Raw genomic sequence first — 25,812 nt, forward strand, 5'->3', positions numbered from 1 at the left:
TCAAAGGTAGTTTGTTATCCAGCGGAATTATCTGCGGGAATTTAGTACGGACCACGGGCTCACGGGCCTTTTCAGGCTGATGCTAAGGTTGCAGTCGCCAGAAAGGTTGAGTTAATTGCGCCACATCGCCCCACTCGAGATGAGTGACTCCGAAGAAGCTCCGGTGGACCCCCATGCATTCGTGGAGAATTGTAAAGATATCCATCTACTGACCCATAGGACATACTCAGATTGTCCGAGGCACGGCAGAGCGAGCTTGAATCCGACAAAAACTCCATCTTCCCACAATGCACGACATATTTAAGTCCAGGAAGCTAGCCAGTGGTCTCCGGGTGAACTCTCCCAATTTTACATCTTTGATTTCTGTTCCATTTTGCATTTGATTGCTAACCCAGTACCCTATCATTTACACGCATCATGGGCTCGATCGATACCGAAGTGCATCGAGCGTGGTGGAAAGAGTGCTCGGTATACCAAATTTACACACCATCCTTTAAAGACTCGAATGGCGATGGCATTGGTGATCTCCGCGGGGTGATCAACAAGTTAGACTACATCCAAAATCTCGGAGTGGACATGGTCTGGTTGAACCCGGTCTTCAAGTCACCGCAGGTGGACATGGGCTATGACATCTCAGACTACTACGGTATTCATCCGCCGTATGGGACAGCCTCGGACGTGGACGAATTGACCGAGGCGCTTCATCAGCGTGGGATGAAGCTAGTTATGGACTTGGTTGTCAACCACACATCGGATCAGGTGGGCAAATTTCTCTTTTTGAGATAAGTTGCAATTCAGGTTGCTCATTCTCGCCCATATACAGCACCCCTGGTTCCAAGAATCACGATCATCCCCAACGAACAAATATCGAGACTGGTATATTTGGAAAAAGCCAAAGTTCGACGAAAATGGCAAGCCACAGCCGCCAAACAATTGGGCGTCTTATTTCGGAGGTGCGCCGGAGATATTCTCAAATGATGAAGTCAAAATCCGCTGACACATAGTACCAGGAAGCGCTTGGGAGTACGATGAAGCGTCCGGGGAGTATTACCTTCATCTGTTTGCTAAGCAGCAACCAGACCTCAACTGGGAAACCCCTGCCGTGCGTGCAGCTGTCGAGAATATCATGCGATATTGGCTGGACAAAGGGATCGATGGCTTCCGTATGGACGTGATCAATTTCATCAGCAAGCACAAGGACTTTCCTGATGCTCCGATCTCCAACCCAGACTCGATCTGGCAGAACGGTGCCGAGTATTACGCCTGTGGACCGCATCTGCATGAATACCTTCGGAAAATTGGCCAGATTCTGAAGGAGTATGATGCATTCTCGGTGGGAGAGATGCCCGAGGTCAATGATTGCGATGAGATTCTCAAGGCCGTCGGCTTTGACCGAGGAGAGCTGAGTATGATCTTCCAATTTGAACTGTATGTATTTCTATGGCTTCACTCCACAACTGTTCTTGATGGAGCTAACCGGGAATGTGCCAGGATGGGGCTCGACCACGGCGCTGGAGGGAAATTTACTCCCAGAAGTTGGAAAATGTCTGAACTGAAAACAATTGTGTCCAAGTGGCAGAAGTTCATGCATGAGAATAACGGCTGGAATGCCCTCTATCTCGAAAATCATGATCAGCCCCGCACAGTATCCCGATTTGGGGTTGATCAGCCCCAGTATCGTGCGCTGTCGGCCAAGTTGCTGGCAACATTCCTTGGCTTCCAAAGCGGCACGGTTTTCATCTATCAGGGCCAAGAACTTGGTATGGCTAATGTTCCCCGTGACTGGACCATCGACCGATACCGGGATATCGAAACACTGAATCATTGGGAGGAGTAAGCAGACCAGACCACTGTCTCTCAACATAGAGAACTAATATCGTCATTCGACAGGCTACTAGAGACCAAGCAAAATGAAAGCGATCTACACGCTGCCACACTTGCAGAGTACCGGAAGAAATCTAGGGACAACGCCCGCACGCCCATTCAGTGGGACGATTCTACGAATGCTGGCTTCTCCACTGGAGTTCCGTGGATCCCAGTCCATGAAGACTACACTACCTGGAATGCTAACGCACAGGTGACCGATCAAGATAGTGTATACCACTATTGGTCGAGCGTACTACGGCTGCGCAAGAAGTTCCCTGACATCTTCGTGTACGGATCGTTCGAGCTCGTCTCTTCAGACGACTCGGAAGTCTTCGCGTATACCCGTCACTCTTCGGCCAATACGGCGCTAGTTGTCTTAAACTTTGAGCAGCGAGAAGTGTCCTGGACTATGCCGCGTAACCTATTCTCTGGACGAGCCGCTGAGGTCCTGTTATCCAACTACAATCGTGGGAAGGTATCCCCTGCTGGAGGCGAGAGTATCACCCTGGCACCGTTGGAAGCTTTTGTCTTGCTGAGTGCGACTCCATCTTTGAGACTGTAGCTCCAAATCTCAGAAAAAGAATGGGCATAAGAGTCAACACTTTTGATTGCAGGCTCTTGGGACTTAGATACTGCATGCTGCGTGTTATGCCAGATTCACATTTTATCACGGGATACGATAGAGATCTTGTCACAAAAGGTTTTTCATAATATGAAAGTGAACGGACAGATATTTTCTGGGCCACCTATCTAGGAAGATCTTTCGAAAGACGGTCAGTTGAAGCGTACTCAACTGGACCTCTTTCTTTGACTCTAGAGTCAGCTTTCGAGCTGCCACCTACAGTGGCAGAATTAAATTTCATTGTGATCTGTTCTCAGACTAGCATCAATACATCAGGGCAATATCCCATCAAGGGGCTTTATATCTCACACGATCGGGTGGAGATCGTGCCGTGGGAATAGCCTATCTATACTGCCAATTTCGAGCTTTTAGATCTGTGCCGTTCATGATACATGTACCGAAAATCATCATGGTCACTGATTGAAGGACCTCTGTAAAAGGAAGCGGGTCAAAGAAATAGAATGAGGGCGCCGTTAATAAACCTAGGTGAGTCCCATTTTTTGCGGTCCAAAGAAAGATAGCAACAACATCCAACGCCGGAATAGGCATCTTATGATTAAAATAACACAGGTCAGTTAGGATGCTCCGCAAAGCCTCCACTTCTCAAGATGGATGTCTAGTGGCCTCGGACGCCCTCCTAACTACATGAAAAACCATGGACCGAAAAGAAAACAGAGAAGAACTGTTACTCTTCTACCTCTTCGACTCGTGCAGTCAGATCCCGCTTCACGGGAGTCGAGCTGGGTGCAGATGCGGGCTCCGCAGAAGTCGTAGTTGCTGAGGGAGTGGTCTCTTGAGATGTCTTCGAGGTAGCAGCAGTAGTCTTGGACTTCTTGCCTTTCTTCTTCTTACTCTGTGAGTGGATTGTTAGTATAGATTATAGGGAAATGTTTAAGGTTTCGGGGACTCACCTCCTGCCAGCCCCACAGCGGCTTGAAACTGTCAAAGAATCCGACATCCTCAAACAAATTGGGGAACAGCCAAAGACCAGGGGGAACGGCAAAGACAGTGATGCAGAACAGGATCAGACGGAATATCGACATGGCAAAGAAGAGACCAAGTAGGCCCATCATGCCAACACTCAGATACCAAACACCCTGGCGCAGCATGACTGGCCACAGAGGGAACAGGACGACGGCGAAAATACCGGCCACGACTGCGGCAGCCATAGCCTTCTGCTTCCACTGAGGACCCTCGTACAACCAGACGTAGTGCATCATAGGATCGGTCTCTTGGTGTTGCTCAATCTTAACGGTCCACAGACCCTTGACTCGGTTCTTGGGTTTGGCGTGGTTATGTCCCTCATGGGGGTCGACCTTACTCACGCGTAGGGCGAGAAGAGAGAGGGGCAGGAGCTTGAAGACATTCTCAGCAGAAGCGCGGTCTGTCACGGGTGGGAGGAGGGAGTTCTTCTTTGCGGCAGCTTTGGCGTAAGCGGGTGACTCGATGGCGCGGATAGCTCGCTTGACTGTAGTCACCATCATGTTAGAGAGGTAATTGACCTTGATGCTGAACCTGAATCAAAATTGCCACTCACCCTTGAACATATCCTTGCGCTGTCCATCCAGAATGCAAGTGCGCGGCTTGAGGTTCTGCGATCGCAGGAAGTGAGCAACGGCCAGAGCCTTGGGATCAGCAGGTTGTCCAGGCTGGACAGGGACTTGGTGTGTCTGCTGCTGTGGTTGAGGCTGCTGTTGGGCTTGTGGCTGTCCTTGCTGCGCTTGTTGTCCGGGCTGCTGTTGCTGCTGTTGCTGTGCTTGTCCAGGCTGTGGGGATCCTTGGCCCTGGCGCTGGGCTTCCATTTGCTTCTGATGCGCCTGCATTGCCCGCATACGTAACTGCGCAACATATTGTTCAGGCGTGAGGCCAAGTTTAGCGGCGTCAGCAGTTAGCTGCTCGCGCTGCTTCTGTGCGAATTGCTCTGGGGTCATCCCGCGTTTTGCGGCTTCAGCGGCGAACTGTTGTTGCATAGCAGCCATCTGCGCCATTTGCTGGGGACTGGTTTGACCAGGCGCCGCCATGGTGAGGGCGGTGAAGGCGGCGAGTGAAAAGGACGAGGATAAAAGGTTGAAGTGAAAGAAAAAGCCAAAAAGTGGAAGGAGCGAAGGAGGGAAGGCGCGAGTTGGGCGGTTGCTGTTTTTGGGGGGAGTCTGAAAGGAAAGGGCGAAGGTGGCCAGATCGACTCAGGTGATCTGCGCTCCGCAGCTTATCCGCTCCGCCCGCAAGCCCCAAAGTTCCTTGCCCTTCCAATTACACATCACAGCAGACTACTGCCTCGAACTGGCAACAATTCCCATGCAGTCGCCATGCGATATCCTTCTCCATGTCGGTCTCCTATGATGCTGGAAATGCCATTAGTGATGCGACATGGATAGCAGTGCTCCTGGTTCGTCTACATTTCTCTATCTTGGATGCGTCGCGTGGACTGACATTACTCCAGAGTGAACGCGATGTAGCTGGCCAAATTCCGATCAATTTCGTGTCCAACCCTGCCGTGTCGCTCTCATCAGCTTGTTTTGGCAATGGCCTATACGCTCGAAAGGATGCCGCCAAGTGTATCTCCAATCTTCTCGCAGTCGGGTATAGACGGCTAGTTGTAGACCTATATTGGTCTGTGGAACAACGAACATGGACCTTTTGCCCGGTAGAAATTCCTGCCAAAGTCGATGTGACAGTATCAACATACACCTCCACAACAACTGAAGCCTCGACCACTTCGACTATTACAACTGAAACTGCTACGACGACTTCGGATGCAAGCACCCCCACCATCACTGGCTACACTGATTCCAATGGGGATACAGTCTATGAGTTGGGACCCTACAGATGCACCAATGATCTCGATCTGTATACTCTTTCAGAAGTACTTGTCGGGTATTTTGAAGCCACGAGATCTGAACTTCTTGTGTATACAACTTATCTGGTCATCAATCTTCACGTAGCCGGTAGCGATGCTGAACCGACCAAACCGGCTAAAGTGGTCACGAGCAAGGACCTCCCATCTTCGGAGACAGAACGAGCTGGCTCGTTCCTCCGTTTGGCTCTGCGAGAATATCTCTACACCCCTACTCAGCTTGCCAAGGACCGAAGCAACTTGAACGAGTCTTGGTATCAGGTTGATGAGACCTACATGCCGATTGTTGAATACTATACAATTCACGAAGACGAAGCGGGTACACAAAGTACACCCGATGGATGGCCATCCTCAAAGTACATCCAACTTGCGAAAGCCGATCGAATCATCATCGAATATGGATCTATCGACCCGCCGCTTGTGGCTTACGATGAGGATGGGATCTTCCCGCCTGGCTATTTGACTTCTGATGTGAACGTCACTACCATGACGAACGGAACCCTGGCGTCGGGCTGTTTGTACAGGGCGGGTGCCACTGACGTCTCCCAAGCCAATTCGTCCTGGGCTCTCTCCGACCAGATTCCGGTTCCACATGGGTTATCTACAGAGGAGACTCTGGGATCAATAACCAATGAGATATCTGGCATCACAGGGTGCGGAATGTCCCCAATGCTCAATACAACTCTCTTCGATCAAACTGCCGATACGAACGTCGAGCCTTATCGGAACGTCTCCTTGTCGAGAGGATGGGCATGGGCAATTGGTGAACCACAGGGAGCAAGTACTGGAGGCGGCACGGGAGACATGCCCAGTTTTGACCGCTGTGCTGTCATGGACCTCTCGTTGCAGGGTCTCTGGCGTGCCACCAACTGTTCCGAAACGCGGCGAGGCGCCTGTCGTATCGGCAATTCACCTTTCTCGTGGACCATTTCCAATGCCAGAGCAGAGTACTCAAATGTCTCGGACACATGTCCTCCAGGATCCAATTTTGCCGTGCCACGGACTGGCTTGGAGAATACCTATCTCTACAAGTATCTCCTAGCCCAGCCACAGACCGTGATCAACCCTGCATCGACCGACGCTACCCTGCGAGAGGTCTTTGTTGACTTGAATTCCATCGATGTCACATCTTGCTGGGTATCAGGCGGGCCCGAGGCTCCATGTCCCTACGAGTCTGATCCACAGCAGCTAGAGCACAAAACTGTACTTGTGGCTGCCATAGCTAGTATTGTTATCTGTATTATTACTGCTTTGACTCTGTTTGTCAAGTGTAACGCCAACAGGCGTAACTCTCGTCGGCGAAAGCGTGTCATTGAGGGCTGGGAATATGAAGGTGTGCCCTCGTAATGTAACTGTGTTTCCATTTCATACTCATATCTTCTTATTTTGGATCTTTATGATACCCTTCAAACTTTCCATCCTTCATATTTTCTTTCCTCAACAACCTTTTCCCTTCCACACAACTCAGTGTCAAGTGAAACTCTTTCCACCCTCATCGATCACCCCCAGGCACGAATCACATACCATATCCCCTATCAACAGACCGTCGTGTCGTCACTCACCGTATCATCTACTCTCACCTTATCCTCAAATCCGACAACATACCACATAAGCACAAGAAGCCCCGTCTCGACAACGCTGGCGCGACCGACACCTCCAAGCCCGATAGGCCGGACGACAACGCCACGCCCACAATCACATCACCACAGGGCCCAGCGACCATCACCGAGAATACTCCCAAGAAGCCAGACGAGATCGATGACAAAGTCGCCGAACTCACCGCCCAGATTGTGTACCGGATGGCCCTCGCAAAGGCTAGCATGCAGATCCAACACCGGCCGGACGAACTCGAGGAACAATTCATGGGAAAGTCCAGCTGGAGCTCCAAGACATCTTCCACACGATCCACCAAGCCGAATCCACCTTCACCCACGGCGTGAGCATCGAGAACTACCTCACCCTCACCCGTTATCTCGAGATTTTCCAACGAGCACGCCCAGAGATATTGAAACTAAATGACTCCGCCGCCGCTTACCTCGAAGCCTACGAAGGCATCCAAGCGTACCTTGCCACAACCCAACCGATCACCTAGTCGTTAATACAGATTCGCCTTACCCCATTCAAGTCAAGCCTAAATGCCCTCGCTGTCCTGAAGGATGCATGCCTTGGCCCCCATGGCATTCCCACTGAGCTCCTCCTACCCGAGGTTGAGCCTCCTAGACCCAAGGAGGCCATGGCCGACAAGCCAACTCCTCAAGTACACAACCTTGATTTCACCTTCAAGCCCCCATCCCTACGAGCTTGCCATGAAGTCAAAGACACCCTCCAAGGCAAAGGGGAAGAACCCTGTCAAACCCAACAGCCCGGAGACACCGACTAACTAAGAGACCGGTGAAACCTCCAACCTAACTATCAAGACCGTCAATCACGACGAGAAGTCCGATGAGCGCGAGGACGCAGATGAGGATGATGAGTGATTACAGCCGACAAGCCCAACCGTATTACGCCAAACAATTTCTTCTATAACCTGTGCTTTTGTTTTGACGTCGCATCGAGACGATGCTTTTCATGGCCGGGCATATTGTTACCCACCAAGCCAGTCAGGTGACCCAATACTCCCTTCGGTAGTTACAGAGTCTCAGAATAGTGGAATGGATCATCGTTACATCTCTCCATCTAGCTACATCCAAGAACTAAATCACAACCAGAATGTTCCATCAGTATGTCAAACAGGCCCGCTGAAATGTAAATAGATCGTCACATGCCGTGCAAAAAAATATATGGTTAAACTCCGTACCCTGAACAAGAAAAAAAAATTCAGATATCATTTCCCACTTGCGTGGTGAATCACAGTCCCGCAAATCGGGCCCATCCAGCAGCCCGCACTGGGGTTGGCTTCTGGCTTGGAGTTGGGCTCGGAGTCTCGGTCTCGTCGACAACGTTAAGACTGCGGCCTTCTTCGGCAACCTTACCGCTCACATCGCGGCGCCGCCCAACACCCAGTCCGGCAATGTAGCTTCCATAGGAGGACAGAGATGCACCAACACCACTCACCAGACCCGGTCGGGAGGTGTCTGCGCCGGAATTGCTGACAACACGGCCCTTACGATCCCCCTCGGTTGCGTTTGGAGAGTTGACATATCCCTCATCATCACTGTCATCCTTCTTGAGGGATTGGTAAGCGGACAATTTCTTGTTACGCTTCTTGGATAGCTTGGTCGGCTTGCGGGTCAAGTCGTCTTGGCCACTAATGTGCCGTGACATGTCCAGACCTGGCTTGCCTTCTTCGTCCAGATTTCCATAGTAACGAGTCTTTGATGACGGGGAGTCAGCCGATTCATCCTGGTCAACGACCTGACCTTGCTCATTGGAGATGTTCGTATTGTCGGTCAATACGTTGCGTCGTACGGGATCAGTGTCTTCGGTCTTCCCTGTGAGAATTGGCTGGGGAGTCGGTGGGTTAAGCATCAGAGGATTGAAGGGAAGACCAGGAGAGCGGTCATCATCACGGTCGCGGTCATGCTCTTCAGGGTCGGGGAAAATATTAAAGCGGCGATCACCGAGGTCCTTCTCGTACTTGTCTTCGTCGTTTCCATAATGTTCATGCATTGCCAATGATGCATATTCTCCACGAGTATCCTCCGGGATTACGCTTCCAATACTCGCAGGCTTCTGTCCATATGCAAACCAGTCTCGGAAGCCATTCCCACCTTGTGAAGTGGTTGTGGAGATGGTGCGGCGACTGTAAACAGACGATGATTGGCGAAGATCGGCTTCGTTCTCAATATTGGCTTCACTGACTGGAGATGGAGTGCGATCAGGGTATGCGACCCAATTACCGGACAATGGGCTGACCGAGTCTGATCTATCTGCAGTGCGAGATGCCAAGTGACGGGTATGAGTAGCAGGATCTACGACCTCGGGTGAGCGGGCTGCCACATTGTGGTATTCTGGAGCGGGGGCATCCGATGTAAAATCGTATGGCTGATTGGCAGGGTGCTGGAACAACATCTCGGGGCTTGATGGCTCCAAGTGCGAAAGCCGGTGGGGATGCGCGGATACCACGGATTGACGATTCACGTTCATCATATCTACTGATCCACGGTTAGAGTCACTGGCCAAAGATTGCCCACGAGTATGCACGAACGGCATAGAGCGGGGAGGACCAATGAGCGGGTCTTCGAGAATCGAGTGGAGGGTGGACGAGCTAAGATGCTTCTCATCCACATCAATTTCCTTGCGGCTCTTGCGAGGACGAGCAGTCAAATTGTCTTCCAGTGGGTTCATATCTGGAGGCAAATGAGAGATCTTGCGGAACATAACAGCCAAGAAGATCGACAAGGCAAGCGAAACGAGGTGCAGCCCGCCATTGGCGAGGGCGCAGATAAAAGTGGCTTCGGCTACTTGAATGGTCACGGTATCGTTATCAAATAGTGTGCCCCAATTGTAGGCATCGCTGGTGTATTCTCCATGAGCCATGAAGGCAGTAAACACATAGAACGGGATAAGCCCCGCATCCAAAGTGGAGGCAAACAAGCCATAGCTAGCTTGCGAAGCGGGGGGCCGGTTCACTGGAGAGCGACAGAGATGGTAGGTGCCATAGAGAGTATGAAGAATTGCAACAATGGGCTAGGAAACAATTAGCGGTCAAGTCTAGGCGGGTCTGCGCTGCATCACTTACACCAGCCCGAATGATCCAGATGACGGTTGTCGCAACGTTGTTGATCACAATAGAGCAGAACAGGGATCCAAGTGCCCCCAAGAGGGTGAACACTCGTAAGACCAACTGTGTGCGTCGCGCAAAATTGACTCTATTCTTTGTCTGGGGACTCATCGGTATCCATGTTGTCTTTGAGTCGAGGCTGCCCCACTGCAAACTATTGTTAGTAACAATCGATCTTGTATCCGTGCCACTAGAATCGCGACATACCGAGTCTGGGTGTCGATTGATATTCACCAACGGGCCCTTTTGTGTAGGCCGTGGTGGTGGGCGAGCTCGGCTTGCTTGTGTCACGGCCTTGGGGTTAAAGGCTGGGTCAGATGGGCCATAGAAGCTGTAGGTGGTTGGGCGATCGTAAATGAATGGAGGCTCCGATCTGCCCATGGTAGCGAATGGAGGCTCCCGGGAAAGCCACGCGAAACGTGGAGATCGGGAAGTGGAAATCTGAAGCGAAAGGGAATGTGGATGGATGAAGAATGGAGGAGTTGGAATGCGATCTGACAGTGACGACGAGCTCAGAGCATGCGGAGAGGGCGATCAACAAGATAGTTGGCCCGGCAACGCCTGATGAGTATACGGTCACGTGTGGACGTGCCATCTGATAAGCCACGATAAGCTCCCATTTCCCGCGGTTGACTCCGACCCTCCGAAGCTCCGAAACCTCAAAAAAACTGCGGGTGATTCACTCGTCCTTACCCTGCATATACCATGCTTGAGGGGGCCTTCGTATGTGCCCAGTGCACAACACGATTGGGTCAGCCGTCCGTGCTAAGGTCGACCCAGAAGCTGGTGCTTCCATACTCAGTCCGCCGCCTAAGCAGCCATGCCGCTCAAGTTGATCGACCAGTCCGCGTCGCGATTGTGGGCTCCGGCCCTGCAGGATTTTATGCAGCATCACGCCTACTGAGCAAACATCAGGATGCGGTCGTTGATATGTATGAGAAGCTCCCCGTACCATTCGGACTGGCACGATATGGAGTTGCCCCGGATCATCCCGAAGTAAAGGTGCGTATTCAGCAGCACACAACGTATACAATTACCATTGAACAATCGCAATGTGCCTTTGGGTGGATGATGATCGACTAATTTTTGCTTCCAAGAATTGCGAAGATAAATTCACAGAGGTTGCAACATCTCCCCGCTTCAACTTTGTCGGCAATATCGACCTCGGCAACGACCTTCCTCTCGCTGCACTCAAGCCCCATTACGATGCCATCCTATTCGCATATGGAGCTTCTCAAGATAAAGAACTTGGTATACCTGGAGAGAAGGCCTTGCGTAGCGTGTATTCGGCCCGGGCCTTTGTCGGATGGTACAATGGTCTACCCGAGCATCGCGATCTGCAGCCCGACCTGACCAGCGGCGAGGATGCGGTTATCGTTGGCCAGGGTAATGTGGCACTCGATGTTGCTAGGATCCTACTCTCGGATGTAGATACACTCCGAAGGACTGATATTGCCGACTATGCGGTGGAGACACTCTCCAAGAGCCGCATTAAGCGCGTACGAGTTGTTGGTCGCCGAGGACCGTTGCAGGTCGATATCCCCACCTCCCACAGTCAAAGCATTCAGGTCTGTTCTAACAAATTGCACATTTTAGGCGTCTTTTACCATCAAAGAAATTCGAGAGCTTCTTCAGCTTCCGTCTGTGTCCTTCGACCCCATTCCGCAGGATGTTCTCCCTCCGGAGGAAGTAATCAATGGATTACCCCGGGCACAGAAACGACTGATGCAGCTTCTTGCGAAAGGTTCTGCCAACGATCCCCATACAGCGACCAAATCGTGGTCCTTGGACTTCCTTCTCTCTCCCGACTCCCTGCACTGGTCGCCCATGCACCCATACCGCCTCATGCACACCAAATTTTCCCGCAATGAACTCGACCCTGCAGACCGTTACAGCCCCAGCTCTAAAATAACGCCCAAGTACCTATCCAGTGGCAAACGCGCTATGGTAAACTTGCCCTCGAGCGTCTTCTTCCGCAGCGTCGGTTACAAGTCGCTTCCCTTGCCTGGCCTGGAGGATCTGGGAATTGAATTTGATTCTCGGCGTGGAATCATTCCCAATGATGGATTCGGTCGGGTCACGAGCCCGTCGGGTTTGGGTGAGTCCCAAGAGCTGCCCGACGGCTCATTGATCACCCATCTGCCCGGCCTGTATTGCGCTGGGTGGGTCAAGCGTGGCCCGACGGGTGTCATTGCCTCCACTATGGCTGATGCATTCACCACTGCGGATACTTTGGTGAAAGATCTGGCAACCAAGAAAGATTCTCAATCACTATTAGAGGACCCCGAGCAAAGCAGTGGCCTTGGCTGGGATGGAATCAAGGCTGAGGCTGCTAGCCTCGGCTTACGCACAACTTCTTGGCAGGACTGGCAACGTATCGATGCAGCTGAACGAGAGCGAGGCCAACGAAAGGGAAAAATTCGTGACAAGTTTGGGCGTGTGGAAGAAATGCTTGAAGTGATTGGATAAACGCTTCATGCTTTGTATATTAATCTGGACAAACTAAACCGAAATGCATTTGATAAACCTCACTCGTCATCTCATCTTATCTCATCCACCAGTACCCACGACGATTCCAACCTTGCTATCATATCCTTTCTCACGTAACATATTTATCATCCCATTTCCAATGCTTATGCGCACTGGGAGATATCAACCTCGGTGTAGGTGGCCTGGACACGACCCAGCTGCTCAGCCTGATCACCAGTGAGGTCGTTCATGGCCTTGAGGCCAATGTTGAATCCAGCAGGGGCAGTGTCAATTCCAAGAACGGTGATGGTCTTGTCGATTCCATTGCCAGTGTAGTGCAGCTGGTAGCATTTTCCGCAGCTAGGGCTGCCATTGCCGGCGATGGTGATGGCACCGCCAATGTGAGGGAAGCCTGGCAACTGCCCGAATGTAGGGTACTTCCCGGCGAGGACACTGCCGCAGGCGACTGTGTTCAAGGAGGAGCCGGCGACATCATAGACTGTGTCGTATGAGACTGAGACTGAGACTGCCTCGGGGGAGGGTGCTGGGACAGCGGCGACGAGGTTGAGAGAGGCCAGGATGGCGGAGGAGAGAGCGATGAAAGACTTCATTGTGAATTGGATGATGGTTGTATGTGGAGATTTAATCGGTGTTGATTTCGATGGCCTTCGGTGTATAGCTAAGTTCGCGATGGGTGAGTGTGGATGGTTTGTTGAAGTATATCCCAGAGTCCCTAATGCCTACATCGATGCGTTTATATATCTTCGAACCACCAGACATCAGGCAACCCAGGCGTGCTACTATTTCGAGAATATGAAAAACAGGCCTGCATCCGGTGCAAGTCTTAGACATAAAGCGGATACCGACTCATCAGCCGATGACCAGGCCGTAATAGTTGAGGAGAGAAAGCGGTATCTTGGAATGGGACAGGCCTCCCGTGCGGGGCGGGGAGGATACGGGCAGTGGACGAGAGACTGAGACATGAGGACACAAACTCTTGGCCGAAGAGCGGATATAGTGTGACTGACGATGATCATGTGCATCAACATACAGTGGGGGTATCTGATATGTCGACTGATTGTTCTCATGTCACCGTGTACCGCGGATTATTACCTGCGGATGGATGTCTACCAAGCGTTGAGGTTACATTCGCCCTGTCGACGCACTGGGAACGTGGGGTACTATGTTCGCCGCATTTGGGATACTGAGTCAGAGTTATCGATGGAAATTTCATAAGTGATTCGAGAAAAGAAAGAGGAAAAAGTAAGACTAAAGTGAGAGAGAGACTCTGTATAGATGAACAATAAATACCAAGACCAAAAAAAGAATCGTCCCCGGGAAGGCTCGAACTTCCAACCTCCTGATTAACAGTCAGACGCGCTAGCCGATTGCGCCACGGAGACTTAATTGTTGAAGGACATTGCACAAGAAATATCTATATACTTGCTTTATTTCATTCCAGCAAAGCTATTGTCCTCGTCGACAACTTTGACCTTTATCTATCTTTTGATGTATCTCCATGTCCGTACCACCTATTATTAACTCTCAATTTCAAGTCTAGTTAGTTTAGTATTATCAGCTAGTCTTTTACCGAACCGGGGTCAATTCTTTGAAGATTAATACAGCCTGTGTTCTTGCCTGCTATCACTCTGGACTTTATTAGACAATTTCGAGTTCAATGGTCTATTTTTCCGCTGTAGCCAGGCTTGTTCAACGTCCAATCTATCCTGTAGCTTAAGAAATAGGGTCGACCTGAATAGCCCCTTCAGACTTGGCTGATAGCAACCACTCAGGTTAAGAAAAAGCGCTTAATGGTGACGTCCAATATTGTTCTCAATAAATTTTATTGAGCAGCTTCATCGGAGTTATAGGGCGTACAGGTTTCCTATGATCCCAGAACAGGGTTCGGATCCTGAGAGGTGAGCAATCTACTAAAATATCCAAGTATCAAACCCGAAACCGGAATTGACAAAGAACTTCCCTTGGGTGCAGGATGCGATTGTCCAACGAAAGAAGGTCTCTGAGAAGATTGTCGACCAAACTGGCTACACAACTCGTTGCGAGCTGGGAGCCTAATGCACAATGAGTGATCTGTCTATCCAAACAGCAGGAATGTAAGGATAAAATTAAGAGAACAGGACCAAATGCTAAGAAAATATCCAGTAGGTACACAAGTACTCAAAGCTGAAGTGCAAGGTGCTCTGTTAAGGCCTCTAACGAGCGACGAGGCTGAGAATTACGGTCTATTTCGTTAACCTGATGGCATCTCACGCATTGTATTCATTCTGTCTGGGAAGACATGATGGCGTCATCTACGTTTGCGCACAGAAGCGGTCAGGACGCAAGTACACAAGTAAAAGGGAAACAGAGTCAATCGGTATACCCATAGACCGCTTATAGGTAAAGGGATAGACGGCGCAGGGCCTGACTTAACAAGGAATCTGCCGAAGGGGAATCTATATCAGTCTACATAAAATCAGGACAATTGGAGCTTGTTCCAAGACGCAGGGGTTATTGTGTGACTATCAAATGGAGGCTGTTTACATCCTGCAGCCGAAATATGAGATATGGTATTGATACATCCACGACATAACGAACTTCATTCTTACTCCACAGTGTAAAAAACGGGGATTGCAGCATTTCACGTATATCGAAAATCTTTCCTATTCAATGTGGAAACCATCGATGACGAACACACCGAGAGGAAGAGTGTAAGGAGGCAAAAGCTTTTGCTCTTCCATCTGGCCGGGGGCGCTGATATCAACGCATAAACTGGCAGCCATCTGCAGGCCCTCGAAGACATTATCGATGAATTACATCATGTTCTTCCCTCTCATAGTTAGTTCGACGGCTCGATATGACAAATGATTAGTGAATAGTTAACTACTAAACTGTTTGAGAGTGGCGCCTCCAATAGAATGCGCACGTCTTTCATAGATTGACGCGGTGATCTGAACTAAGCCGGACTCCTCTTACGATATCTAGAATGTGGGGCAAGCTTCGTTGGGCCGAAGTTGCAAATTGCAATAATACAATCTTCGCACGGAGAGTTTCCGGTGGGGTCTAGAGGGATCCCTTCCCCGACTGTACTTGCTCTGCTATCAACAACCAGTAATAGGCGACTCATGAAAACCAGTGGCTTTTCTCAGATGCTTGTCATCTTCTATGTAATCTTCTATGTAATCTGTTACTTGTGGTTCATAAAAAAAATATCAGTCGCATAGTATACTACTGGCGCTCCTTCTTTCTGCCAAAAGTATCAACAGGAGCTATTTCACTTGGAATCTAGATCTCAATATAAGAGGGGGCTCGAGCTCAACTCCAAGTCCCTCGGTATCAGAAAAAGGTCCTGACATCCATTCACCCCGCTGCCGGCTATAATCAGCGATTTACTTCGTATTATACTCCACATTATGGATCGTCAGCTTCTTATGAGGATTCCAGTGAACTTCAGGAAGTGTCTTAGCTCATAAAAGGGAGATATCCTAACAAGAAAAGAGCATTCAGGAGTTTAAATGCTCTCTGGCAGTCAGTCGCCCACGGTCGGGTATCCCGATGCCGCCGGGGTGCGTCATGATTTACCCCCTGGCCGTCTTACTGTACTCGGCACAACTTAATCTTCAGGATTTGAATTATTGTATTTTGTATTGTGGTTGTGCCTATCACAGGTCACTTCAGCCTTTGACTCTCTGTCTTGGACTATCATTCGCCGCCCCAAGAGGCACGTGATTGACTAACAAGCCATTATTGATTTTGGCACACGGCGGTAAACAAAGCATCTTGCTCAAACTGTGCCTTTTTTTCCCGTCCCTGTGCCCCCAACCGTGGGTCAATACGAGGGGAATCCACCCTAATGGCAGGACGATGGCGTTGTCGTAGCCTAATGCGGGTCATTGGAGTGACACGAGCGCTTGATTTCGCGCCGGCGAAACTTAAATCGAGTCTTCGGACAAGCGATCGACGCCGCATTTTTCGGAACAAATTGCCACCATACCCTATCGCGCTTGAACGATGGAGATGTGGAGATAGGGCTCGGTAGAAGTTCCCTTCGATGCAGTGAACCAGAGACAGCCGCCAGCAGTTCTCCACTTTATCGCTGCCACTCCTTATCCATAATCCCTTTAGGTGCTGCACAATACAGCTGTTACGACAGTGGTGGACAGGGTATCTCCGCTTTCTCTGTTCCTCTGATCAAAAATCATGGATGACGATAGTCAGGAGAGTGGAGGCAAGAAGCTTTGCCCTGCTAAGCCGAACTATTGTGGATAATCAAACACGGCGCAGGCCGCTTCATGGCTCAAGTGTTCAGTCAGGAGGAGCCTTTCCTTTAAATGGTATTTTTTCCTTATACAAACCAGGACTTTGCCCCTCTGATGGGGGTTTCACGCACTTAGGGACACAACTCAACTCCCTACTATCATGGTCATGCTAACCCACGCTTTGCGTGCTCTCTACGCTGATGGAGGCGACTCCTCCCTCGCCCGTCGCTGGGAGTTTCGCGAGGAGTCTCCCGTCGAGGGTACCAATCGTTCGCTCTTTTTTGTTATGGGTGTGATAGCCATTCTCTCATTGAGTTCAACTCTTGGCCTCTTGTCGTTCCTTACCTACCGATTCATTTACTGGCAGCGGTACTATAAGCGCCCGCTTGCTCAGAACCAATACGTCGTGCTTATTTACAATCTCCTGCTCGTCGACCTACAGCAAGCCATTGCGTTTCTTATCAGTTTGCACTGGGCGTCCCGTGGTAGTGTTCATTTTGGCGAGGCCGCCTGCTATTTGCAAGGATGGTGGATTCAGACAGGCGACCCCGGTAGTGGCCTGTTCGTCTTGTCTATTGCGCTACATACGGGTGCCGTGGTACTGCGTGGTCGCCAATTGCCATTTAACACTTTTGTGCTCTGTGTGATTGGGTTATGGATGTTTATTCTCATCTTGGGATTCATTCCGGTTGGTCTATATGGCTCCAAAGTGTTTGTCATCTCGGAGGCCAATTGGGTATGTACCTTTACTTTCATTGCGCTTAAGCACAAGCCGACTAACTTGTGTTTACTTCCACAGTGCTGGATAAGCCCCGAACACGAAAATGAACGACTCTGGGGTCACTATTTCTGGATTTTCCTTTCCGAGTTCGGTACAATCGTCCTCTACACGATCATGTTCTTCTACCTTCGACGCCGAATGACACAAGCGAAGATACTCCACCGTGGCCAGCAAGAGAGCCTGCAACGTCTCAACCGTGTTGTGATTTACATGGTCATATACCCTCTTGTTTATGTCATTTTGTCGCTGCCTCTTGCGGCAGGCCGTATGGCAACCGCTCGTGGGAACTCCCCCAGCAAGACTTACTTTGCTGTCGCTGGCTCCTTGATGGCCCTGTCTGGTCTTATGGACGTTATTGTTTACACCGTCACTCGTCGCCATCTGATCATGGATACCGAGCACAGCACGACCGACCGCTATTACGAGAACACCGACTCTCAATGGCAGACCAACATTACCGCAACTGGTGGCAATGGGTCTCGTTCTCGAAAGGGTGGGTTCCGCATGGGATCTCGGTTGGGCTCAAAGTTTCGGCGGAGTATGCCTACTGTTAATGAGAAAGAGGCCCAAAATAGTCCATTCGAGAACTCGACGGACGATATTGTCCCGAAGGATGATGATGTGGAAATGTCCAACTTTGGCGGTGTGTACCAAGAGACCACCATTGAGATATCTCATGAGCCCGCAACACCAGCAGACACTATGGATGAAAGTTCACGCCGGAGTGGCTAGGGGCTTGTTTATGCTGTATGATTTTACTCGCCCTACAGGGCATTCACTGTATATATGATCCATTTTTTATTTACGTTACTGGCATATCTGCTCATTTTATTACTTTTCTAATATATGATCGCTCATGTTTGAAGATGCATCGTGTTTGCACCCCTCTTCTTTGTGGATAACTCTATACAATCTATACCCAGTGGACCATACCACGAACTGCAAGGATCAATAAGACTTGGACTCTCACCCCGCATACCAGTTCCACCAGAAGGGGAAAAAGTATGCAAAGTATATCCTCGATCTGCACGTGGGTGAGATCTGGAATCTTCCAAGCAAAGCTCGGTGTATCCCGTAAAGAGAAAGAATCCCAACAGCCAATCCATTTGCCTCAACGCTCGCTTGTTTCTCCCCTGAATTTCCAACCCAGGAGTGGATTTTAGAGCAATAGTGCTTTGCTTAGCTGACAGAGTGGGTTCGGGCGTTCAGGCCGGGCAAATAGTATTGTTCCATTTTGCTCTCTGGGTTAGGACGCCAGGTTGTAGATCTTCATCTCGGCGACAAGTGGAGATCCACTTTCCGAGATCGGCAATCGGTCCACACACCGGAGTCGACTGAAACAGCGTGAATTCCGGTACAACTGAGTACAGATTTATTATTACTCCGTACGGAGTACTCCGTACATCTTGCGGGATAAAGGATATTCTGCTCGGAGTGAACGTGCCCCGATTTGTAGAACGCTATAACCTGGGGAGTACTTTCTAGAACATGAAACTTTTTATTAATGATTATTGCGGAGCGTAGCGAAGCTTATTACTTCTTAAGTAAAGGGGTGTAGGGAAGATGGTGGTGAAATTTCGAGATAAATAGAGGATGCTCATTGGTTCACTTATGAAATAATCCTAAGGGTTTGATTGGTCATGATCAGGCGGTAACCTACAGTGCATCGAAGTGATATCAAATATCTGTGTTTGATGCCTAAGACTTCAGGCAGTAACATCACCTAACTATACACGATCAAGATTAACCCAGCAGCTCTAAAGGGGGGTAGAGGGGTCTCCCCCACCCCCATTAGGTATTTTAACCTCTATAATTCGAACTAATCTGCTATACAATCTGCGCATATAATCCGCCTCATAAATAAATTTAGTATATCAGCTAGCCTATCTAGCGTATACGATGTAGCGCTACTCTTACGACATGCGCCCAGACCCGCTAATCGAACAAGCTAAAAGACCAAATATGTCAGAACATACTGTTCTGGCATGATCGGGACCAATATAAGTAGCGCATGTAACGTTAGGGGAACCAGTCCTAACAGCTACACTCCGAATCTTTTGGTATCTCGGGGATACCATTGGAAACTTTGTACTTGGACTCTCCCACGCCGAGCTGGCCTTTCGCATTTTTCACTTTTACGCTCGAGGTTGTGCCACGGTATTCCTCCAACCTGTAAGACCTTAGCCCAAACAAGCGGCTATTTTCACAGGTGACGATGATGGGATTGATTCTTCCTATTGGGTGGTTCAGGAAGAACGATGGCTAGAACTGCGATGTTTGTGCAGAACGCTGTCCACATTATTCAATCTAAGACTAGGATTCAACATAAAGCTCTCCCATGCCTGGCTAATCTGCAATAAGTACCGATTAAGTTAAATATGGATATGTATCATAAAGATCTGATATTGTAAGTCTCCTATATCGCCACATTTTCACTTTTAGCAACACGCCCTGAAAGACGCCACGCGTTCAATCATACGTACCTCAATATGAGCCTTGTGATCTACCGAGAAAAGCTAATCTCCACCAAGTTTCCTTAGGCAATTTAAGGTATTGGTTCAATTTTAAAAGATTGTATGTAGGTAAGTCATCACCATCGCAGAGCTTACTATCCGACGTTTCTGGCGGCGCAGCATAGAACGCTGCGTAATGTTCGACTTTGAAATTGCTTGGCATATCGTGGTTAATGACTTACAATCGTGGATCTCTTTGAATCCCTCCCCAATCCAGGGTGTGCTTGGTTTGGTAACCTGTCGGTCACACCAATCTCACTGTACCCAAGCAGTTGACAGGGATGCCCGCGGAGGGAATGCTATTGATTGATAGGTATGAGGTTGTTCGTTGTCCACTTCGTGGATCCAGCTGACATAGAAACAGCTGCCTGGAGAGAAGGCATTGTGTAACTATCCTAACAGTGAGCGTTTCTCACGTTAAAATACTTATGAGCCGTTGTATCCTCCCTTTCCAGTAGGAGGGAATGGATTTCACGTCAGGAAAATGCGACGAGTGCACCTTCTCATCTTCCAATGGCTGCCTTCACTCTCTTCTGTTGCGGCACAGTTCCAGGGCTTCAACCCTTTCGGAAATGATGAGCTCACATACACAATTCGTGTCCCTCATGGCACATCTAACTCCAGCCTGGGACCCATATACTTTCAGATGAACTCTACAAGCTCTGTGGAGTGGTTTGCGTTGGGACAAGGAGTTGCTATGCACGGCTCTAGTATGTTCGTGGTGTATACCTCGAGTGACATCGTTACTCTCTCTCCGCGAGCAGGCAAGGGACATTATGAGCCGTTGTACGACAGACATACGCAGGCCTCACTCATTAATGGAAGCGGGGTACACGATGGAGTCATCACCGCTAATGTCCGGTGTGACAGTTGCAGCCTTCCTGGCGGTGGCATGGTGAATCTGACCGACACTTTCAGTCCCTGGATCTGGGCTGTCAAGTACGGAGCACCGTTGAATACCAAGAGTGTGACAGCGAGGATTGCAGAGCATGATGTCTATGGTACGTTCTTCGTCAATCTGACTAAAGCAACGGGACCAGACAGTGAGAATCCATTTGTCAACTTGGATAAGTCTTCGATTACGAGCGCTTTCCCAGAGGTCTTTGACCATGAAGGCTTCGATAGGAAGAGGACCGCTCACGCAGTTTTGATGATAGTCGCATTTGGCTTGTTATTTCCCCTATCCGCATTAATACTCCGTATCTTGCGGTCTTCTCAAGTTGTGAAAATTCATGCTTCGCTGCAGCTCTTCACGCTTGCCGTGACTATTGCAGGCTTTGGACTTGGAGTTGCAATGGCCAAGGATGTTCATCTTCTGAAACATCACCACGCAATCATCGGCATGGTGGTTGTAGGATGTCTGGTTCTCTTCCAGCCTGGCATGGGTCTTCTACAGCACCGATACTTCCGGAGGACGGGCGACAAGGGTCCCTTTGCTTACTTGCACCGGTGGCTCGGGAGAGTCATGATTATCCTGGGAGTGGTGAATGTAGGTTTTGGATTTGAGCTCACAGGAATCGGTTCTTCTGATGTACCCAAGGCAGCGGTGATTGGCTATGGAACGGTAGCAGGAGTCATTGGGATAGGTTACGTGGCGTTTGTCATTTTGACTGGGCAACGGGCCACATCGAATTGAGATTGGAATGCAGTGGAAGCAGTGGGGAATAAGAAGCGACAGGCACTGTGCGGATGCAATCAAAGCTCGACTATGGTAACACTAGGCTAATGATTGTAGTGAGTACAAAATAGGTCTAAGAATACCGAAGCCACGCGTACAAACAAATTATTCTCTTAACGCTAGTCGAGGCTGTATGTAGTAGAGACGTGCGGCCTTGAGTTGTACAAAGAGAGCGTACGAAGGGAGTCAAATCGGCGAGAAACAAACAAGTCACGATCCAAAGCGATTTCGGTTTATAAGTATACCGTACGATTATCTGATCAGGTTGACTCCAGAAATCTAAACTTTGTCAAACTTGTCAGCCAATCTATGGTTTTGTCTTCGATACTGAATAGTGCAAATCCCGAGACGGCATGCCATAAATCAAATCACAAACAAAAAGGATTCCTAAATACCCGGGTCATCATCTACCTTACGGGGATCATAATAACCATTTATTCGGCCAAGGAGATGTAGACCTCAACATCCTTGGGAATGACGCCGTTTGAATGCCTTATTTATCAGGCCGCCAACACTCCCCTACAACTACAAGTACTGTGGTTTCAGTCGTGATAGGTATTGTCAACATGGTTTTGATTACGTATTGGTTATAGAATATAGCCATGACTCTAGAAGCTTGTTGAAATGGGTGATCCAACGTGGGTTGGTTGAAGCCATAGTTAGCCTAAAACTGGCCAGTTAACCAGCAGCTCGTCAGGAACAGAATATTCTTGCATGCTATGCAGCATTACATATTATATTATGCTTTTGTCCCCACATTTACTTGGATTCTTAGTTGCAGTTTCTGCTTCTCCCCTTGGCCGCTTGGACCTGAATTGACCCACTTGGACTCTGATGCTTTACTCCGCTTCGCCTGAAAGCTCCCTGCCATTCAGCGTGCATGATTCGCGCGGTGGCTGAGCGTCGTTCCGCACATCTCCTGGATATGACGTCGGGCCTCGGTCTGCCCCTTCCAGTTGGCATTCTATAAACCTGGTCGAGTGTCCCATCTTGATCCTCTTCCACTCTTCCTTAACCTCGACGGGTGAATGGCGCAGTCATGCCATTGCATACCGTCGCGTTGGGCGCGGCCTTGACTCCTACCGTCATCCACACGTTAATCAATCATGTGGGTCTACGATTGACGCGATAGACGAACTGTATATGAACCCTCGTGCTAATTGTCTGAACCGTTTGCAGTACCGACACCGCAAATCGCGCCATAATCAGCCGACCGTCCACCTTACCTACGATGAAGGTATTCAAGTTATTCGTCAATTCCTCAACTATGCCTCGAAACACCCGGTCGAAGATATCCAGGCGTTCACGCGCCAGTCGGTCCCCAGCCCGCATTGGGTGAGGACGGAGTCAATCACAATACCCGAAGAGTTCCTAGCCTCCGCGGCAGATGCACTCACGAAACAACTTGGCCCCAAGGGTCTCGTACGGGTTGGAGGAGAGAAATGGTGGCAATGGCGAGGTCCGGCCGAGGGTCTCAAGGGCGAATGGATCGAGATGCGCAACCATTACAACGAGATGAAGAAGTCCAATGCCCGGAGCAACAGGATTATGCTGTATATTCATGGCGGAGCGTACTTCTTTGGGAGTGTCGATACGCATCGATATATGCTGCAGCGTCATGCTCGCAAGTTGAGGGGTCGCGTCTTCGCGCCCGACTATCGCTTGGCGCCCCAATTCCCCTTCCCGTGTGGCTTGCAGGACTGTCTGGCGGCATATCTCTGGTTACTGAAAAGCTACGATTCAAAGGAGATTATTCTCGCCGGAGACTCCGCCGGTGGTGGCATGGCCTTGTCACTGCTGGTCATCATGCGCGACCAAGGCATTCCGCTGCCCGCGGGCGCGATTCTCATTTCGCCGTGGGTCGATTTGACACACTCATTCCCAAGCATCGTTAAGGACAACCCTGGGGATTATATCCCGGCCTACGGATTCCGATATAAGCCCTCCGCAGCCTGGCCTCCGCCCAATGCCGACGAGATCCTGAAGATCAAGCAGCTATCCCGCAAAGAAACTTTCACAGCCAAGGACCTCGAGGATGCCGGACCGACCGCAAATAAGGATGCCCGAGACACCGCTATTCGCGGTTATACACTTCACGAGAAGACGACCCCCACCGAGGGACCTGCTTATCCGGGCATGCAGCAGACCTCAGACCCGGGCACCCTGCATGGCGAGCCCGAAAACATCCATGTCGTTCTACAAGGGAAAACGGTTGAACTGAAAGATCAGATCCAGATGTACGCCACAAATCAACTGATATCCCACCCTCTGGTATCACCCATTCTTCAGCCATCATTGGGAGGTCTTCCGCCACTTCAAGTGATCAGCGGTGGCGGCGAGACCCTTCGCGATGAACAGTTTTATGTGGCCCATAAAGCGGCCAATCCAAGCGCCTATCCTCCCGGCGACGTATATCTTGACGAGTTTGATCCTGACCGTGAAACACTGAGCAAGTACGAGCCAACATACGTCCAGCTCCAAGTCTGGGACAACTTGTGCCATGTAGCTCCCACGCTCAGCTTCACTCGGCCGGCCAAGTATATGTTCCGCTCAATCTCTCAATTTGGCTCCTGGGCGTTAGCACGTGCACAGAAGACCGAGGTGGATATCATGGATGAGAATCTTATTTCTCCAGTCTCATCAAGTGAATCAGAAAGCCCAGATAGTCTGGCAGGCATCGCAGGTGCACACAAGCCGACCTTTCCAGCTGGACTCTCCGTCGGCAAAGCTGGCGATCCTCTTCCCGCTTTTGACCAATATATGATTCGCCAACGAGTTGATAAGCGTGGTCATATGTATCATCTCGACCCGCCGTCATCCTATCCCGTTTTGGCAACTCCGCCCGCAAAGGTGGGAGCAGTGAACCCAGAGTTAATCCGGAAGTGGCTCGAGGCCAAGCATGAGTGGGATCAGAAGTTCTCCAGGGAGAAGCTCCGGGTCCAGAGCCGGCGAATCAAAGAGATGGCGCATGGCTTCCAGGATTTCGAGGGTGAATGCCCGCCTCCAAGCTCCCTGGCTGCTCGTCGTGCGGCTCCTGGTGTACTTCCAAAGTGGCACGCCAAGAAGAATTACGGATTGATGCTCTGGAGCGGTTGGGGTAGCAAACATGATGAACGGACCATGGAAAAAGCAGACGAAGCCGCAAAGTCCGGTCAGACTACGACACGTCGCAGCGTGGATGCTGGACAAGCTGGTTCGTATTCAAGTGTCCCCCAAAAGAACCCTCAGAGCAGGCTCGAGACGGATGCCAGGAGAAGCTCAACAGGCGGAACCCCAGCGGTTACTTGGGATACCCCCAATGAGAAGAAGCAGTGGAACAGAGAGACTGCCCCTAGCCGTCCCTCTGAATCAACTTCCTTGCGCCCCCCGTCGGAGAGAAGTGGCGGCCCTATTCTCGTGCTCCCGGGTGTTGACAACCTCATGTTCAACGAGGAAAACGCAAGTACCAGGGCGCTTTTTCACGCCGCAGGAACCTTGCCCATGTCATCCGATGCTTCTCTACCTTATCTAAAAGGCAGACCATCGTCGGTTGGTGGCTCAGTAGCAGGTCGAAGTGAGTTCATGTCCGATAACGGCGAAGATGCCAGCACCGTCGGTGGCGACAGAGAATTGGGTGCGGTCCCAGGTACTGCGACTGACGCCGCTAGCACACGCGCTGTTTTAAGTGCCAGAGGCGTAGTTGGCTTGGTCAATTCAAGGGATAGCGGTCGAATCTCTACTGATACTGCATCCTTACGTGCGCATCACTCAGATGCGGATGCTGTTTCTACTACTGCCAACGATAGTCGAACTTCCACATCTCATCGACCGGATATGCCTGAGAGAGAAGTGTTCAAAACGGCCCAGGAAGCGCTGTAAATTATTGGTTCTTTTGGATCTCATTGCCATACACGTGCAACGAGTCCTTCCTTTTCACACCCATTGATATCCATGTCCGAATTTTGCTTGGCATATACACGGACATCTATCAGGACTATCGTCTTTTCTTTGCTTGGTTGTTGCATCTTGTCACTCCATATCTCGATCTTTTGTCATCTATTTTCTATG

The 25,812-nt window shown here is 50.1% G+C and overlaps 9 protein-coding genes across 9 annotated transcripts; 6 read left to right on the forward strand and 3 right to left on the reverse strand.

The window, feature by feature from the left end:
• Nucleotides 1-417: 417 nt before the first annotated feature.
• On the forward strand, nt 418-2,428 carry N7458_008658 (glycoside hydrolase family 13 protein; the record flags this gene model as incomplete). The annotated part of the gene is made up of 5 exons (XM_056912040.1): nt 418-759; nt 824-953; nt 1,011-1,428; nt 1,492-1,833; nt 1,891-2,428. The coding sequence occupies 5 exons, from the start codon at nt 418-420 to the stop codon at nt 2,426-2,428; spliced, it is 1,770 nt and encodes a 589-aa protein (XP_056764866.1).
• A 745-nt stretch (nt 2,429-3,173) lies between these two features.
• N7458_008659 (Sec62 family protein translocation protein) lies at nt 3,174-4,509 on the reverse strand (the record flags this gene model as incomplete). Its single annotated transcript, XM_056912041.1, has 3 exons — nt 3,174-3,341; nt 3,400-3,956; nt 4,026-4,509. 3 exons carry the CDS (start codon nt 4,507-4,509, stop codon nt 3,174-3,176), a joined length of 1,209 nt encoding a protein of 402 aa, XP_056764867.1.
• Nucleotides 4,510-4,811: 302 nt separating this feature from the next.
• On the forward strand, nt 4,812-7,282 carry N7458_008660 (Lectin C-type domain protein; the record flags this gene model as incomplete). Its single annotated transcript, XM_056912042.1, has 2 exons — nt 4,812-6,675; nt 6,885-7,282. 2 exons carry the CDS (start codon nt 4,812-4,814, stop codon nt 7,280-7,282), a joined length of 2,262 nt encoding a protein of 753 aa, XP_056764868.1.
• Nucleotides 7,283-8,189: 907 nt separating this feature from the next.
• N7458_008661 (uncharacterized protein) lies at nt 8,190-10,446 on the reverse strand (the record flags this gene model as incomplete). The annotated part of the gene is made up of 3 exons (XM_056912043.1): nt 8,190-9,971; nt 10,024-10,212; nt 10,273-10,446. 3 exons carry the CDS (start codon nt 10,444-10,446, stop codon nt 8,190-8,192), a joined length of 2,145 nt encoding a protein of 714 aa, XP_056764869.1.
• Nucleotides 10,447-10,770: 324 nt separating this feature from the next.
• N7458_008662 (NADPH-adrenodoxin reductase) lies at nt 10,771-12,534 on the forward strand (the record flags this gene model as incomplete). The annotated part of the gene is made up of 3 exons (XM_056912044.1): nt 10,771-11,067; nt 11,163-11,633; nt 11,662-12,534. The coding sequence occupies 3 exons, from the start codon at nt 10,771-10,773 to the stop codon at nt 12,532-12,534; spliced, it is 1,641 nt and encodes a 546-aa protein (XP_056764870.1).
• Nucleotides 12,535-12,698: 164 nt separating this feature from the next.
• aspf13 (allergenic cerato-platanin Asp F13) lies at nt 12,699-13,145 on the reverse strand (the record flags this gene model as incomplete). The annotated part of the gene is made up of 1 exon (XM_056912045.1): nt 12,699-13,145. One exon carries the CDS (start codon nt 13,143-13,145, stop codon nt 12,699-12,701), a length of 447 nt encoding a protein of 148 aa, XP_056764871.1.
• A 3,808-nt stretch (nt 13,146-16,953) lies between these two features.
• gprD lies at nt 16,954-18,306 on the forward strand (the record flags this gene model as incomplete). The annotated part of the gene is made up of 2 exons (XM_056912046.1): nt 16,954-17,529; nt 17,593-18,306. 2 exons carry the CDS (start codon nt 16,954-16,956, stop codon nt 18,304-18,306), a joined length of 1,290 nt encoding a protein of 429 aa, XP_056764872.1.
• A 2,265-nt stretch (nt 18,307-20,571) lies between these two features.
• Nucleotides 20,572-21,723, forward strand: N7458_008665 (cytochrome and DOMON domain-containing protein; the record flags this gene model as incomplete). Its single annotated transcript, XM_056912047.1, has 1 exon — nt 20,572-21,723. One exon carries the CDS (start codon nt 20,572-20,574, stop codon nt 21,721-21,723), a length of 1,152 nt encoding a protein of 383 aa, XP_056764873.1.
• Nucleotides 21,724-22,908: 1,185 nt separating this feature from the next.
• On the forward strand, nt 22,909-25,623 carry N7458_008666 (uncharacterized protein; the record flags this gene model as incomplete). The annotated part of the gene is made up of 1 exon (XM_056912048.1): nt 22,909-25,623. The coding sequence occupies one exon, from the start codon at nt 22,909-22,911 to the stop codon at nt 25,621-25,623; it is 2,715 nt and encodes a 904-aa protein (XP_056764874.1).
• Nucleotides 25,624-25,812: the final 189 nt, after the last annotated feature.

Source organism: Penicillium daleae (assembly GCF_028827525.1).
Source record: "Penicillium daleae strain IBT 16125 chromosome Unknown utg000007l_segment0_segment0, whole genome shotgun sequence".
NCBI classification, from domain to species: Eukaryota; Fungi; Ascomycota; class Eurotiomycetes; order Eurotiales; family Aspergillaceae; genus Penicillium; species Penicillium daleae.